Here is a 17731-nt window from a genome sequence, read left to right as displayed (position 1 = left end):
CTATAATAATGATCCCTCCTTTTTTTCCTTTATATTCCATTTCTGTCAACTGGATCATATATAGTGGTTTTTCCAGTACTCAGACCTCACTCATTAAATCATCACCCGGCCTGAATGCCAACCAAGGCAATAAAGAAGAAACGTCTTCCCACATTATCCTTCAGCTACTGTTATTTCCTCCCCTTTGCAGCCAAACATCTCCCAAATTGTTGTCTTTACTCATTTCATTAGCTGTATTCATTCCTCTACCATTCCATTCTGGTTTTCTTGCTAAAGATCCAGTGACCTCCACCAAAATGTTTGACCTCATTATACAAAGATGATCACACTTTACTTTCTGAAATAGTCTTTTTCCTGTGCTTACATGCTAAAACTTTGTTTTTCCTTCTCATTACTTTTTATATCACCTTTCCCATTATACTGTCATCTACGTGATCACTAACTGTTAGAATTTCTGAAAGGCTCTTTGCTTGGTCCTTTTAAATTCTCCTCTCATTCCTTAATTGCACCCATGCACATGACTAGAATTACCACCTATAAACAAATAATACATTTTAGTCTCTAGCCAAGACCTCTTTTCTGAACTCCAGACCCATACATCCAAGTGTTTACTTCACATATCTTCTTGGAGGTTTCAACTCATATGTCCTGTTCAACTTTCCTCTGAGGTAGTCAGTCCTCTGCCAGTGTTTCCTATTTCAGTTAAGGGCACTTAACTCTCTTCACTTATGTTAGCCAGAACCCTAGAGTCATTCTTGACATTTTCCTTTCTACCACCCCATATTCAATCCATCATCCATCTAGTTGATGATATTTACCACCAAAGTATTTCTCAAATCCTCTTATGTATCCCCATTTTCACCTCTCTAGGGAAGCTACCAGCATCTCTTATCTAAATTTCCTGGATAGTTCCTTAATTGACCTAATTAGTTCTATCCAGTCCCTCAATCTGTTTTCCATACTGTGGCCACTGCCATCTTTTTAAAGTGTTAATCTAAGTACATCATCCTTTGCTCAAAGCCTCTACATGGCTTCCTTCTGCTCTAGGGATAAAAAGGAAGAACTCCTCAACTTGGCCTGTAGGCCTCACAAGCTCTGTTCCTTACATACCTCTCCTGCCTTGGCAAGCACCATCTAATTTCCTATTCTCAGCTGTGCTCATTCTCAGCTCAGGTTTTCCTTTAGCTCCCCATGCTGCCTCCTCTAACCACATATCTTTGCTTACACTAATTCTATTAAGATACAATGTAGCTTAGTGGCTAAGCATATCACTCTTCAAAACTAATTTTCAAGGGAGATTACCAAGGTTCAAATCCTGGTTCTACATATTATTTGTGAAGGAGATCAGCCCTGGGATTTCTTTGGAAGGAATGATGCTAAAGCTGAAACTCCAGTACTTCGGCCACCTCATGCGAAGAGTTGACTCATTGGAAAAGACTCTGATGCTGGGAGGGATTGGGGGCAGGAGGAGAAGGGGACGACAGAGGATGAGATGGCTGGATGGCATCACTGACTCGATGGACGTTGAGTCTGGGTGAACTCCGGGAGTTGGTGATGGACAGGGAGGCCTGGTGTGCTGTGATTCATGGGGTCGCAAAGAGTCGGACACGACTGAGCGACTGATCTGATCTGATCCGGGTAAGTTACTTAATCTCCTGTACCTTAGTTTCCTCAACTGGAAAATAAAGGATAATTGTGATATACTTGATCATGATAGTGTTATTATGATCAAATGAGAGTTTACAGAGGAGGCTCTTTCCTCTTCTTTCTTGCTCAGTTAATTTCTTCTCAAACTTCTATTCTCAGTTCCAGAGTCACTCTCTCAGAGAATCATCCACTGACCTCTCTGACTGAATCCAATTACCTCATTACAGCTTTTTTCTTATGTTGAGTCTTTTATTTGTCATGTTTAATATAGGTGGGATTTTGTATTTTTCTGAGTGATTTATACATTTACTTTTGGTTAACATTCTATCTTTCTCACTAGAATGTCAGCTCCAGGAGCCTAGGGATATTCTTTGTTTTTGGTCACTATTCTTTGTGCCTAACACAGTTTCCATTACTTAGTAGGTTTCCCTCCAAAATGTTTGGCTGGGCCTCATCTTAGTGGGATTTAGTTCCTTGACCAGGGATAGAACCTGGGCCACTGCATTAGGAGTGAGGAGTCTCAGCTTCGGACTACCAGGGAAGTTCCCCAAAATATCTGTTGACACAAACAGACATTAAACATCCCTGGTGGAAGCCTCCTTGATAAACTCTTTTGCTGCTTAAATTAGTGCTTTGTATAGTAAGTTCTGAGAAGGAAAACACGATGGTGAATCAAACAGTTTAGCTACAGATCTGCTCTTGGTTCCTTAGGAGGTGATTCTGAGCAGGAGGGTTCTCTGTTCAACAAGGCAGGGCTTTTGTGGAGATTATGTGCCAGATTCACAGGCCTGGGTTTAATTCTTAGCTCCATAATCTGCTGCTGTGTGACCTTAATCGTGTCATGTGACTTCTTACAATTCCAGTTTCCTCATCTGTCAAATCACATCACATTACTCAGCACAGAGCCAACTCTTAGCTAGGCAACTGAATCTCTAAGAATTTCGATTAATCTTAAACATAGTAGAGGTTTAAACATAGATCAGGCTTAAACATGAGGCTGATCATCCACAGGCTCATGCCAATGACATGGCATGACCCTTGTGTAGGCTAGTAAGTCTCCTTCTGTGGCCGGTGACAAAATGCCTTCTCATCCCCAGCACCCCCTCCCCAAAAAGTCAAACAAACAAACAAACAAACAAAACATACCCCCCTCAACTTTGTAATTTTGGTTACAAAAGAGAGTATGAATCCATGTGAGCTGGGAAAACAGAGTTCCAGTGGTATTTCCTGGTGCAAGCAAGTTTCTTTTTCCTTGGTGCTTCAAGTCCAAGTTTGAGTAGCAGTGGGTGAGCTGGCCTAGGCAGGTAGGATCAGAGGTTCGTTGCTGCCCATTACCTGTGAGAGACTGACCTTGGGAACAGAGTAGAGCCCTCAGTCTCTGACAAGACAGCCCTGCTCAGACGCCAGCTGAATCCAGCTAACCTCCTCTGCAATCTCAGAGCCTCTTTTCTCTAGAGCCCTCCTTTTTTTTTTTTTTTTTTTTAAATTAGTTGAATCTGTTCCCTGAGAATCACACAGAAAATGATTCCCCCTCTCACCTCAATCAAGGGAAAAGGAAAAAAATCCCATTCCTTACAATAAAAAGAGTAAGCCTCTTGTCCATTTCTTGTGCAACTAGCCGGCAACTGGCTGCGATGAGAGGAGATATCCGCTTTGAGCACGGAGTGGAGTGAGCTGCATGGAAGCAAGGACCACGGTGATGTCTGCGACAGATGGACGTTGTTCCTTCCGCAATCCTCCTCTTTTTCTCCTTCCTCCTGTTGCAAACTTGTGGGACCGACTGGGGCTGTGACTTTGAGAGAGTAGTGTTTGTAGGTCAAGAGAGGGGGAACTGTGTCTGTACTTCGAGTGAGTTCAGGAGGGTGCTGTGCTTGAACTCGGCGAGTGTCCGTGATGGAAGAACTGTGAAAGTATGTGTGTGGGACAAAATTCAGACGTGTAACCGCAGTAAAGTGGTAGTGCGTACGTGGTGAGTGTGTGCGCGCGAGTGTGTGCGCGAGCCAGGGGCTGCCCGCCCGCCCGCCGCGGCTCCCCGTGGGCCGGCCCGGCCAATGAGCGCGCGGCTGCAGGGGCGGCGGGCGGGGAGGGGGCGCCGGGGCCCTGCGGATGGAGGCGCGGGCGGCGCGGCGCGCTCATTCCGCGCGGGCGTTGCTGGCAGGGGGCGGTGCAGCCACTAGCCGGGGACCGGGGCCCGGACCCGGGGCGGCGGGCGGCGTAGGCGGCGCCGGGGGCTGGGATGCGCACGGGGTTCCGTGGCGGCGGCGTTGGCGGCGGCGTCGGCGGCCGCGGGGGCACGAGCTAGCGCCGCGGCGCGGGGAGCCAGCGGAGCCCGGCGGGCCAGCGGAGGCGGCGGCGGCGGCGGCTCAGGCAGAACAGCGGCGGCAGCCGGAGCCCGAGCGCCGCGCGCCCACCATGGCCGCCCAGGGCGAGCCCGGCTACCTGGCGGCGCAGTCGGACCCGGGCTCCAACAGCGAGCGCAGCACGGACTCTCCCATGCCCGGCTCGGAGGACGACCTGGTCGCCGGGGCGCCCCTGCACAGCCCCGAGTGGAGCGAGGAGCGCTTCCGCGTGGACAGGAAGAAACTTGAGGCCATGTTACAAGGTAGGCATCCCCCCTGCGTTCTCGGACTCCCCGGCCGAGCCCCCGACAGCTTCCCGAACATCCTGGTCCCGCGTCCCAGCGCCCGGCCCAAAGTCGACTTAGTTCCTCGTCCCTTCCCCCGCGGAGCCGAAGGACACCCAGGGAGTGGAGACCTCGCGGGAGTCCCCACCCTTCCACGCCTTCCAGGTCTCCAGGCACCGGGAACCCTGTGCTAACTGAACCGGCTTCAGAAAAGCCGAAGGCCGTGTTTGTACCCGCGCGCCCAAGTTGCATTCTTGGACTTTGGAGATGCCAACTTTAGTCTGGACACCTGGGCTGTGCCATCCGGACCCAGTCGGACGGCACAGAGTATGCGTGACTCTCTCCTTATTCGTTGGCACTCTTGAATTCTAGCTCTGTCTCATGTTTCTCTCCCTTCTCTTGTCAGTATCCACTTCCTCCAGCTGAGGGGCCTTGTCTCGTTATTGGGAAACGCTCCGCAGATGTCAAGGCTTAAGACAGGAGTTCCCGCCCCCCACCCTCCACCCGGGAGTGAGAGGGGCCAGGATGGGGGTGAGCGGCCAAAGCGTGGGGATGGTGTCAGGGCAGTCTGCTGGGTTGGAGGACAGTGTATGTTCATCGCCTGGCACGCTTATAAAACACATCTTGAGTTACACTTGGTTCATAAAAATCTTTCCGTATTATGGATGTCAGACTTTGCCTTTCACAACTTGGGATTTTTTTTTTTTTTTTTTAAACTCCTTCGTTTCTCTGGGACTTTCCCAGTCGTAACAGCTTTAACCATGTAGGACTGGGATCGAATTCTGATTCTTAATGGGAGGATTGGGATTCTTAGAGTGAACACTAAAATGTCCAAGGTCATTTTGATCTTCTCTAAAAATGTCAATTACTAGCTTACTTGTAATCGCCAGTGTGGCACATTTACATCATCTAGAGAAATAAGGTAGTTTGAATGATTGTTCTTCAAATACCGTAGAGGGACCAGGCGTTACTTCCACTGAGGATGCAGTGGTGGATTCATTCAGTAGCTGGTGTCCTTACGTCAGGGAGGATAGGAGCTTTCTAGCTCTCTTTTGGCTTGGCGCATAACTTATTTCGACTTTATCAGTTAGTGCATCGAAATGTGGGAGCTCTTTAGCCCTCCATTGAAACGCAGTGGTTTTTTAGAACAATTAAACAGGTTATTTTTTTAAGACAGAACAAGATGTTTTCCAAAACAATAACTTGGTGGAAACAAATAGCAGGAGTCTTTGGCAGGCGTTTTTTGGATGAGCTGCGAACTTGTCTCTCTTGTTGCTTATTTTTATTGATAAACATCCCCTGTGCTTGTCCTGTCTCTGTCTTTCCCCCTCTTTTATTCCTCTTTTAAATTAGGTAAAGTCCTAGGAGAGTTACTTCTGAGATAAACTCTTCCTGTAGGAATATTGCAAAGTAGATTTGGAACTTAAAACCCCAGTTGCATTTCAATAACTTGTGTTCGTTGTTTTATTTGTTCTGGTTCTTTTTGCCTAGTTCCTATTTTAAAACAAAATATTAAATTTATTCAGAAAAAATATTGGTATAAGATTGTTTAGGTTGAACTGTTAACACACACACCTCTCCTTTCAGCAAGTTTCTTGTTTGTTTTGTACATCTGGAGGGTTGTGAAGACAGATGGCTCTTCTAATAATACTGCGTCTTCTTTACCTGTCTTGCCTGTGCGCACAGGCAAGTGATGTAAGCATCTAGGAAGCTGTCTTGCATAATCTGAGCTTTAGAAGTGGATTTCTTTTTTGAATTAATTTCCATTTAGAATAGAATGAAATATGCGTGAGGCATGTTTAAAAATTTGAAGGCTCTTCCCTTTGTAGATATGATATTCTGACATGAGACAGTTTAAAATTGCTTTGTTGTGATAAAGTTTCTTAGGCGTCTTAAGAGTTCGCATTTCTTCAGCAACCTACACATTAATGAAATATTCACACTTCAACTCCAAAGATGTCTTTAATAATTTAACCTAGTGCTTTAACTTTTCAGTCACTGGTAAGTGAATTGCACCTTCTAGGAAAGTAAATTTGAACACATTTGACGATAGAACTCAGTGCATTGTGTACCAAGGCATTTTGTCGTGCATGCTTCCCAGAGTCAAGTTTTGTTAGAGCCACCAGGTTTTATTTATTTATTTTTTTGGAAAATTTTTAATTGGAGGATAATTGCTTTACAATGTGGTGTTGGTTTCTGCCACACAACAGTGTGAATCAGCCATAAGTATACATGGGTCCCCTCTCTGTTTGAACCTCCTTCCCACCCCGCACCCTATCCCACCCCTCTAGGTTGTCACAGAGCGCAGGGCTGAGCTCCCTGTGTTAGACAGCCACTTCCCACTAGCTACCAGTTTTTACACATGGTAAGGTAGATGTTTCAGGGCTCCTCTCTGTATTTGTCTCGCCTGCTCCTTCCTCCACTGTGTCCACAAGTCTGTTGTCTATTTCTGCATCTCTGTTCCTGCCCTGCGTATAGGCTCATCAGTACCATTTTTCTAGATTCCATGCGTTAATATATGATGTTTGTTTTTCTCTTTCTGATTTACTTCATCCTGTATAACAGGCTCTAGAGAACCACCATGGAATAAGGAGTAAGACTGGTTTTCTGAACCAAACATATTCATATGTCTCACTGCTTGATACTAGGTGGTTAAAGCAAGTGTGGGCAATTGGAATCACTCAGAGTTAGGTTCAAATCCCTCTGGAATCTTGGGACAGTTTGTGAACACCTCTCTGTCACAGTTTGCCCATCTGTAAAATGGGACTGATTCTAGTATTATACCTTTCTCTCAGAGTTTTGTGAGAATTAAAAGAGATAATGCCTAATGAACCAAAACTTGCCATACCATTTTGTAAACAGTAATAGCTTAATATATATCAGTGCCAGTGAAGTTACTCAGTTGTGTCCAACTCTTTGGGATCCCATGGACTGTAGCCTACCAGGCTCCTCCATCCATGGAATTTTCTATGCAAGAGTATTGGAGTTGGTTGCCATTTCCTTCTCTAGGGGATCTTCCCGACCTGGGGATTGAACCCAAGTCTCCTGCATTGCAGGCAGACGCTTTACTGTCTGAGCTACTAGGGAAGCCCTAATATATATATATATATATATATATATATATATAAATAAATATATATATATAAATATAATATAAATATAAATATAAATATATATATATATAAAATCAGTTGCTTTTTATTATTTCATTATTCTTAGTAATAAATAAATACTATTGCATGGATTAAATCTATTTCTAATGCCTAGCACAATTTCTGACAGTCTATATTTGAATATCTAGGGAAACAATTTTGCATTTTTATAATTGCAGAAGTAAAATAAAGAATGAGGTAGGAGTTTGGAAAGTCAACAAATATTTTAATATTGTTAGATGTCCTGGGGTGAGAAGCTTTTTGTTTGAAAAGTGCCAATGAAGAAAAGTGTTTATTTTCCTGGTTGGGTTTCTGATTATTGTGCATTGGATTTGCCATTTTTCTTCACGTAGTTGCCTTAAAATGTGTATAGGTTCCCAGTTTAAATCAGGATAAATAAGATTCTCTGCCTTTAAGTCTACATAGTGCAAATTGGTGATTATAATGCTTGGAATTTGTTTCCTGAGAGACTGTCCTGGGGGTAAGTTAATGTTTAATGGGTTGTATTTTTATTAGTAGAGAAATTCTTCTACGCAATGGACCAAAAATTCAGTGAGTTTAAAATATGGGCAATAGGGTAGTGGTTAAAGAAATGAATGCCATTCTTGGATGATCATTGACTCCTCAAAGAATTGATAACACATGAAATCTACTAGGGCTAAAAAAATGTAGGAAAAAAAATCACTAGTTTTTAATTTTTTGCTTTTGTTTCTTGGCTGATAATTACTTTGGAACAGCCATGCAGAGTATCTGACATTTTTGCTTGAATCTAAATGAAGATTACCGATTTTATTAGTCAGCAGTTTTATAAATGGAAATTCATTTTCAAGTTTAAGGTTTTGATGAGGATGGTCGACCTTGGCATAGATACATGGGCAATATTATAATAATGAAGAAAAATTGTTCTTGATTTACTTAATACTGATATTCAGAATTTAGACTTTATACTTCATGTGGGGTAGTAGTATTGATTAAGTCAATTAAATGTGAGTTATGGTTTACAAAGAGGAAGGAGAGTGGTCTAGAGGAAAGTCTGGGAGAATGTAGGAAATCAGTGGGTAAGCAGAGTCAGAAATATAGCTCTGGTGCTGGCTAACGTCCTGAGAGACAGACATGGAATTTGTTAATTTTAGACTTTTCCTTTTTTTTTCTTTTGGGATTGTTTTATATCTTACGATTATACTTTTATTTTTACATTGAAAAATGTATACACATGCCATACAGTTGAAAGCTCCTACATAAAGTTTAGACTCATAGGCATTTTCAAAGTTCAGAATCCCTCATATGTTATCATAGAAAGAAGTATTGGCAGTGAATGAAGCAGTGACCTGTTTTTATAAATTGAGGTTGATGTCTGGTGGGCTTTTAGGATATTGCTGTTAAAGACTTTAAAAGCCATATTTTGGGACTTCCCTGGTGGTCCAGTAGTTAAGACTTTGCATGCTTCCAATCAATGCAGGGGGCGTGGTTTTGATCCCTAGTTGGGGAGCTAAGATCAACCCTACATGCCATGTGGCACAGCCAAAAAAAAAAATGAAGCAAAACGTGTTTTTACAGGTTGACAGTGATGGGCACAACAGGATTCATTGACTGCCGTTTGCTTGAGGAACAGAACTAGTTACTAAAACAGCTGATCGCACTGTTGATTAAAAGTAAGAGCAGCAGTTACATAATTACATATCTTTTTAATCTGGCAAACTTTAGTGAAGATTGTCTTATGATTTGGTAAATAGATAATAATTTTTTAGATGCTTTTGTGAGAGAGATGAAGCCAAAATATATGAAAATGGAGGAGTGCTGAAAATGAAAATGAGCTAAGCTGGATAGAGTTTTCTAGTTAGGGCTTGATAAAAGCTAGTAAACATTAAGAACAGATGCAATAACTTTATGAAGCTTAATGGTCGAAAGCAAAGGACTCTTGGCCAGATCTGGATTTGAGTCTCGGTCTTACTTTTAAGTAGGGAGCTTGAGAAAATTCATTACCTGCAGCCCATTTCTGAAAGAGGGTGATGTAGGATTCTGATGTAGGAGCATACCTACATCCTGTGCTGGTTGTGACTACTCAGAGAATAAAAGATGTATGTAAAACATCACAGCGCTGGCCACATAGGAAGTGCTGGATAAATCACTAATAACCACATTCATTATAAACTATAGTTCATAAAGTGCACATTTTTCTATTGAAAATGAAAGTCTAGTATACTGGAAAATGAATTAAATGAATTAAATAAATGGTTCATTTATTAAAATGATAAATGAGCATTCACAGCTACCTAAATATTATTATTGGCCTTCCTGGTAGCTCACAGTGTACCCGGCATGTGAGCCCCTTGTGAAGGTGGTTGAGTACATAATGAGAAAAGCTGTATTGGACACGAGTGCGGAGTTTTAGCTTTTGTGCTGGATGAGAGGTCTTTGCACTGTCTTTAGCTGTGATGGTTCTTGCCTTGAGAATTTTTCATTCCTTAAATGGTCTGAAGCCAGTCTTTTCTATGGTTTTTACTAAAGACGAGCCTCAGAATCAGTTACTCTCCCTTGTGGTTTGATGTTGCTCTGAACTTGTCATTCATTGGCACCTTTGAAGAAAATGCTGGGGACCTGGGATGACATGTTCTATTTGCTCATCTATGGGGGCCGAGGTAGTCCTGTCTTCTGGGGATGTTGTGAGCACAGAAGGAGGTGATGGGGGTGAAATGCTGAGCCCAGGGCCGGGCACACAGTGTTTGGTCACGATAGCCCTGTGCCACGTGATGGAGAGGGATTTCAAAACACTAGATGGAGAGGTATTTCAAAACACTAGAAAGCAAATGCTTGCCAGGTTTTTTTTTTTTAAGATTTTTTTTGTATTTTGATGTGGACCATTTTTAAAAGTTTTTATTGAATTTGTTACAGTGTTGTTTCTGTTTTTTTTTTTTTTTTTATATTTTGGTGTTTTGGCCTGGAGGCAGGTGGGATCCTAGCTCCCTGGCCAGGGATGGAACATGGGCCCCCTGCATTGGAAAGCAAAGTCTTAACCAGTGGACCACCAAGGAAGTCTTTCTCTCTCTTTAAAAAAGGAACAAAAAAAACACAACTGCATATGAATTGCCCCTGCCCACAGTGAAAGTCTTCTTCCAATCAGAGTAGTTTATTAGGACGAGTATAGTAGAGTTGGAGAGCAGAACTGAAGGTTCAGACTGTTTTATAAGCTAAAGGAAAATACATCAGGGGATGTAGAGCCCAGCACTAAAGAGCTCGGGAACTGCTCTGGGGCTGACCTGGGTTGGGGTCCTAATTTCATCCTTTGCAGGGTCCTGGGAGGATGCTGTGACAGAGGCAGGGAGTCAGTGCTCTCTGTCAGTCTTACCTCTGTGAAGACTTCTGGGACTTTGGCTAAGTTGATCATTGATAAGTTAAAACATACAAAGAGTTTGTCCTATCGATGATTTTAACAGGCAGGAATGTATCTGGCTGCGACTAACAGAAAACCCAACGCAGAGTGGCTTAAACAAGCCAGGGGGTTATTTTCCCGATGAAACAAAAAAATCTGGGGCTGAGAGGCCCCAAGAGCTACTCAGGGGCTTCAGGGAGCCAAACAGCTCTCCCCCCGACCTTGGCCGTCCCAGCCGATGGCTGTGGCCTCATTGGTGCAGTCTGGCCAGGACTCTACCTTGAGATGAGTCTGTGGTCTCTGCAGGGAAAAGGGCAGAGAACAAAAATGGTTTTTTATTCAAGATTTTGCTTTTTTATGTGACAAAGAATTCTCTGTCCTGGAACTTCCATCTGTATTTCTTTGGCCACTCTTTGCTACAAGGATTCTGGGAAAGAAAGAGATTCATTTCCAGCTTCTCGTAGAAGGAGGCAAGGACGAAGGGAATCCGAATGGATCCAGTGATCCAACCCGTAGTTTCCCCACAAGGGGCAGAGCTGAGGTCATTGTGACAGAAACACCACGCTGTGCCTGATGTGAAAGCTTACCCGTGTCAGAGACTTTGACCTGCATTGATAACTCCTGGAAATCTAGATTATTTGGTAGTGTTTATGTTGGTGAAATTTCTTCTTGGCTTAGTTCAGGAAACCTCATTTCCTAAGAGAAAACACCTTTGATCATGGAAAGCGGTTCTTGTGTTTTTACGCCTATTAAAAAAAGGACTTAGGGCCCATAAGTACTGTAACTGTCTTTTTCTCCTTCACTTTTTTCTACCTGTCAAGTGTTTTTTTTCCATTGAAAATTATACAGCATAATACATCCATTTTACCTTTTAAGAAACATCTTGTTATTTTTAATATATCTTATTATTAATAATATCATTACTTTTAATGCGTTTTTAAATTGAAGTATAGTTGATTTACAGTGTTGTGTTGATTTTTGCTGTGCAGCAAAATGACTCGGTTGTACACATACATTCTTTTTTATATTCTTCTCCATTACGGTTTATCCCAGGATATTGAATATAGTCCCCTCTGCTGTACAGTAGGGCCTTGTTGTTATCCTTTCTGTATGTGGATAGTGTGCAGGTACTAATCCCAAACTCCCAGTCCATCCCTCCCCGTTTTACCTTTTATTACTCTGAGATACTCTTTCTCTTCTCCCTCTTCCTTCCAGCCCACCACACATCTCAAGTTGCTTTTAAAATAGACTGGTTCAGTGTAGTTCATACTTTTTTCCCTTTAGGGTTTTCTTAGAGTGGTCACTGCAATAGCATCTGGCCAATGAAGCCAGCATTTGTTTAGAAAATGAAGTCATTTTGGAGGCAGTTTGATAATAGAATTATCATCAGATTTGTGCCATGTTTTGCTGTTTGAAATTGTCCAGAATGATGAGCTAATAAAAATACCAGTTGGCTCATCCTTAGTTTATACTGTTTATTTAAAAATCTAGGCCTTTAAAAATGCATGGTTGGCGGGAGGGGGCTTCCCTGGTGGTCTAAGACTCCAAGCTCTCAATGCAGGGGGTCTAGGTTCGATGCTGGTTGGAGAGCTGGATCCCACATGTGACAACTAAAGATCCCGCATGCTGCAACTAAGACCAGGTGCAGCCAAATAAATAAGTATTTTAAAAAAATGCATGTGATAATAGTGACTCTAAATATTCCTTTAGGTAAAAAGCTTAATAAACCGCCCGAGATGAGGCACTGTTTCAATACTACTCCGTAGTAGATGTGCAGTGTGTGGGGATGACCTTGGCAAGAAACCCTCATTCTGCTGCAAAAGCCACCACATTTGGTTTTTAATCCTTGTGGCACCAGCATTTAATATCCAAAGTGCACAAACCATTAATAGACACATTTTGTGGATGTTTTACTTTTATAAATCCATTTACTACCTAATAAGCTACTAATAACTGTAGCTGATGAAACCATTTATATTTGTAACACATATTAAATCCTGTTCCCATTTATGATACTGGCATATAAAAAGATAATGATCACTTTCTAGCTCTGAAGTAGTTTTTCTGTAACTGGGAATAAGATAAATAATATATTAGTCTGCATATTGAGTTGATCTGGAGCTTAACTACATCTCTTGTATAGGAAGATGCTTAAATATAAGACTTGAAAATTAGCCATTGTGTTTTTTTTTTCAGATTTTGAAAGTAATACAAATTTATAGAATATTTGAAAATACAAACAGATGTAAAAAAGAAAAACCAAAAGGCATCCCTAAATCTAGAATCCAGCAGTAACCACTGATAACATTTTGGGTATTTTTTCCTGGTCTCTAAAAACTGTGCTCACAGGTAATTTATTTTAGCAACAGATGTTGAGTTCCTGCTACATGTCAGTTACAGTATTGGGCTTTGGTGGGTTGGGGGAGCAGATAAAAACTAAGATATGGTTCTTATCCATGTGTGACTTGTGTCCCTAAAATTCTAAACTGGGATCATACCTCCCTTCTTTGCAGGAAATGGAAACCCACTCCACTATTCTTGCCTAGAGAGTCCCATGGACAGAGGGGTCTGACAGGTTGTAGTCGATGGGGTCTCAAAGAGTTGGACACGACTGAGCGACAAATGCTTTGGTATCATGGGTATTTTCCATCTCATTAAAGATTCTTGAAGAACAGGATTTTAAATAGCTCTATAATATTAGCCTTGACATATGATTTGCTTAAATATTATGACATTTTTTCTTTTTTTGCTCAGACAGTAAAGAATCTGCCTGCAATGCAGGAGACCTGAGTTTGATTCCTGGGTCGGGAAGATCCCCTGGAGAAGGGAATGGCAACCCTCTCCAGTACTCTTGCCTGGAGAATCCCATGGACAGAGGAGCCTGGTGGGCTACAGTCCATGGGGTCACAAAGAATTGGACACAACAGAGCAACTAACACTTCCTCTTTATGGCATTTTATAACATTTTTAGGTGGTCATTCATTAAAAGGAACCTAATGTTTCTATTCAAATTGTCCCAGATTCAGGTCCTGGCTCTATCATTTAATGGTTGTGGTCCTGGTGTTTAATCTCTAAGTTGCCACTGACTCTTTTGCTACTCCACAGGCTGTAGCCCACCAGGCTCCTCTGTCCATGGAATTTCCCAGACAAGAATACTGGAGTGGGTGGGTTGCCATGCCCTCCTCCAGGGGATCTTCCTGACCCAGGGATTGAACCCGTGTCTCATGCATTGGCAGGCAGATCCTTTACCACTGAGACACCAGGGAAGCCCATTGGTTGTGTGGCCTGGGGCAAGTTAATAACTTCTCTGAGCCTCAGTCTTCTCATCGCTAAAATGGAATAAATGTAGTTTCTAGGTTATAAGAAAAATACTGTATATCAAGCATGTACCAGTGTCATATGTAGTGTGATACTCAAGAGTTATCAGGTAATGGGTGTTAACATGCTGCCCCAAACCCTTTTTGCCTGAAAAACATTTTTTCCATCCTTAATTGTTCTCGTAGGAAAAATTCTTTCTAGTGAAAATTTTAGCTCAAAGGGAATAGACATTTTTAAGGCTTTTGATAAATTTGCAAAAATATTTTCTGGCAAGATTCACGGGTTGGGCAGAAGAGACAACAGATTTGTAGGCTGTCTGCTCCTGGTACCTGTGATCCCACCACCTGGCTTGAGTTAGTGGTGGTGAGAGATTAGGAAATAACTGAATGACCAATCTAGAGTTAGAGTTCTGTTTGTTTCCTTCATCGAAAACTTTGAATGATGTTTATCATACACCATTAGCATGTCTGGGAATCATATAAATCAAAACCAAAGAAGAGTTGAATTCTTTTCTTTCTTTGATTCTCTTTACCCTTGAGTACAACACAGCACCCTTGAACCGAGTGTCGCTTTAGTCTTGTCTGACGCTTTGTGACCCCATGGACTGTAGCCTGCCAGGCTCCTCTGTGCATGGGGTTCTCCAGGCAAGAATACTGGAATTGGTTGCCGTGCCCTCCTCCAGGGGATCTTCCCAACCCAGGGGTTGAACCGGCATCTCTTGTGTTCCCTGTCTTGGCAGGTAGGTTCTTTACCACTGGAGCCACCTAGCAGTAAGCATTCTCCACCTTGAAGCTTTAAACCATTAAACTGCCTTGAATCATTTTAGTCTAGGAGCATAATTTTTAACTGGCACATGTTTCCAGTGGCTTGCTGTCAGGAACTTGGGGGAAGAGCACAAACCTATATATTTCTGTGGAGTGGATGCACTGTTTTTATTATTGCATAGCAGGCTCAGAATGATTTGATTTTCTTACAGACTCCTATTAAGTCAGATGTCATAGATACCTATTTAGTATATTATGAATTAACTTAAGAACACACATTTTTTTTTTATTACAGAAATTTAAAAAGCAATATAAGGGAAACTTTTAAAAAGAAAAGTAATAATTTGCCATTTCACTATCCTATAGCTGTTTTCATTTTTCTGCCTTGGAATGTAATCCTTGGGAATGTAATCCTTGGGATGTAATCCTGGCTGTCCAGTGGTTAGGACTCTACACTTTCACTGCTAAGGATGTGGGTTTGATCCCTTGTCAGGGAACTAAGATCTCACATGCTGCTTAGCTCAGCCAAAAAAAATAAAAAAAGAGAAGTGTAGTCCTTGAGATACATCCTTGACTATTTGTGTGGAGTTTATGTAGTTGGAGCATTGATTTTTGTATTCATCATTAATCTACTATATTAAATGTTTTTGTATTTCTAAGCAGTTTTCAATTAAAATTTTATGGTTGGATAATGGTACATCTGATCAAAAAACTTTTTTTGCAGTTATAGAGAGCCTTATCAGATCAGATCAGATCAGATCAGTCGCTCAGTCGTGTCCGACTCTTTGCGACCCCATGAATCGCAGCACGCCAGGCCTCCCTGTCCATCGCCAACTCCCGGAGTTCACTCAAACTCACGTCCATCGAGTCAGTGATGCTATCCAGCCATCTCATCCTCTGTCGTCCCCTTCTCCTCCTGCCCCCAATCCCTCCCAGCATCAGAGTCTTTTCCAATGAGTCAACTCTTCGCATGAGGTGGCCAAAGTACTGGAGTTTCAGCTTTAGCATCATTCCTTCCAAAGAAATCCCAGGGCTGATCCCCTTCAGAATGGACTGGTTGTATTTCCTTGCAGTCCAATGGACTCTCAAGAGTCTTCTCCAACACAACACTTCAAAAGCATCAATTCTTCGGTGCTCAGCGTTCTTCACAGTCCAACTCTCACATCCATACATGACCACAGGAAAAACCATAGCCTTGACTAGACGAACCTTTGTTGGCAAAGTAACGTCTCTGCTTTTGAATATGCTATCTAGGTTGGTCATAACTTTCCTTCCAAGGAGTAAGCGTCTTTTAATTTCATGGCTGCAGTCACCATCTGTAGTGATTTTGGAGCCCAGAAAAATAAAGTCTGACACTGTTTCCACTGTTTCCCCATCTATTTCCCATGAAGTGATGGGACCGGATGCCATGATCTTCGTTTTCTGAATGTTGAGCTTTAAGCCAACTTTTTCACTCTCCACTTTCACTTTCATCAAGAGGCTTTTGAGTTCCTCTTCACTTTCTGCTGTAAGGGTGGTGTCATCTGCATATCTGAGGTTATTGACATTTCTCCCGGCAATCTTGATTCCAGCTTGTGTTTCTTCCAGCGTTTCTCATGATGTACTCTGCATATAAGTTAAATAAGCAGGGTAACAATATATAGCCTTGACGTACTCCTTTTCCTATTTGGAACCAGTCTGTTGTTCCATGTCCAGTTCTAACTGTCGCTTCCTGACCTGCATACACATTTCTCAAGAGGCAGGTCAGGTGGTCTGGTATTCCCGTCTCTTTCAGAATTTTCCACAGTTTATTGTGATCCACACAGTCGAAGGCTTTGGCATAGTCAATAAAGCAGAAATAGATGTTTTTCTGGAACTCTCTTGCTTTTTCCATGATCCAGCGGATGTTGGCAATTTGATCTCTGGTTCCTCTGCCTTTTCTAAAACCAGCTTGAACATCAGGAAGTTCACGGTTCACATATTGCTGAAGCCTGGCTTGGAGAATTTTGAGCATTACTTCACTAGCGTGTGAGATGAGTGCAATTGTGCAGTAGTTTGAGCACTCTTTGGCATTGCCTTTCTTTGGGATTCGAATGAAAACTGACCTTTTCCAGTCCTGTGGCCACTGCTGAGTTTTCCACATTTGCTGGCATATTGAGTGCAGCACTTTCACAGCATCACCTTTCAGGATTTGGAATAGCTCAACTGGAATTCCATCACCTCTACTAGCTTTGTTCGTAGTGATGCTTTCTAAGGCCCACTTAACTTCACATTCCAGGAGAGCCTTATAGTGAATGTGAATTACGTAGCTTTTTTCTCCTTTGGAACTATATTCCGAGGAAACAGTTTTGAGGAATATAGTTACTAAAAAATGATGGTAATTTTTAAAGCAGCTGCCAACTTTAATTGGGCACTGACTATGTGCAGTGTTCTGGTGCTTTATGCCTCTGCAATCATTTCAGCCTCTCATGCAACAGCACATGAGATGTAGATACTGTTTGGATCTTTGTTTTACGGACAAAAAAGCTGTAACTCCTGTGAATTTTTGGAATTGTGAGTGGATCTAGACACTAGTTTTCCTTGTTGTAGAGTCAAAGCTCTTATATACTGTGGAGACGTATCAAATCTGAGTCTAGGATGAGCAGCTCTACTCCAGAACAGATTTCAGTGCTTCATCAGTTCCCTGCTGAAATGCAGAGGGCTGTGGTGGTAGGCATGGAGATGGGTTAGGATTCTTGGTGAGAGTGCAGATGTTCCAAAGCACTACCTTCTGCTACCTTTGGTTAGGTTTTCTCTGTCCTTTCCTTTGTGAAACAGGTATAATAACACCTGTCTCCTAGGGTTATTGTGAAGATTATATGAAAATGTGTATAAAGTT

The 17731-nt window shown here is 42.2% G+C and overlaps 1 protein-coding gene across 5 annotated transcripts in view; it reads left to right on the top strand.

The window, feature by feature from the left end:
* The first annotated feature begins 1619 nt into the window (after positions 1-1619).
* BICC1 (BicC family RNA binding protein 1) overlaps positions 1620-17731 on the top strand; it is a 349716-nt gene continuing 333604 nt past the window's right edge. For 2 of the 5 annotated variants that reach the window (XM_086382455.1, XM_086382456.1), the window contains exon 1: positions 3634-4249. In XM_086382455.1, coding sequence (XP_086238581.1) covers positions 3754-4249 — 496 coding nt within the window. In that variant the 5' untranslated portion in view covers positions 3634-3753. Of the gene's footprint in view, positions 1639-3632; positions 4250-17731 lie in introns of those variants that run through there. The other 3 variants (XM_086382458.1, XM_086382457.1, XM_086382453.1) reach the window with 3 other exon arrangements.

Source organism: Bos grunniens, chromosome 28 (assembly GCF_055505025.1).
Source record: "Bos grunniens cultivar Pamir isolate PY7600 chromosome 28, Bosgru_T2T1.0, whole genome shotgun sequence".
NCBI classification, from domain to species: Eukaryota; Metazoa; Chordata; class Mammalia; order Artiodactyla; family Bovidae; genus Bos; species Bos grunniens.
This window is presented reverse-complemented; position numbering and strand designations above follow the sequence as displayed.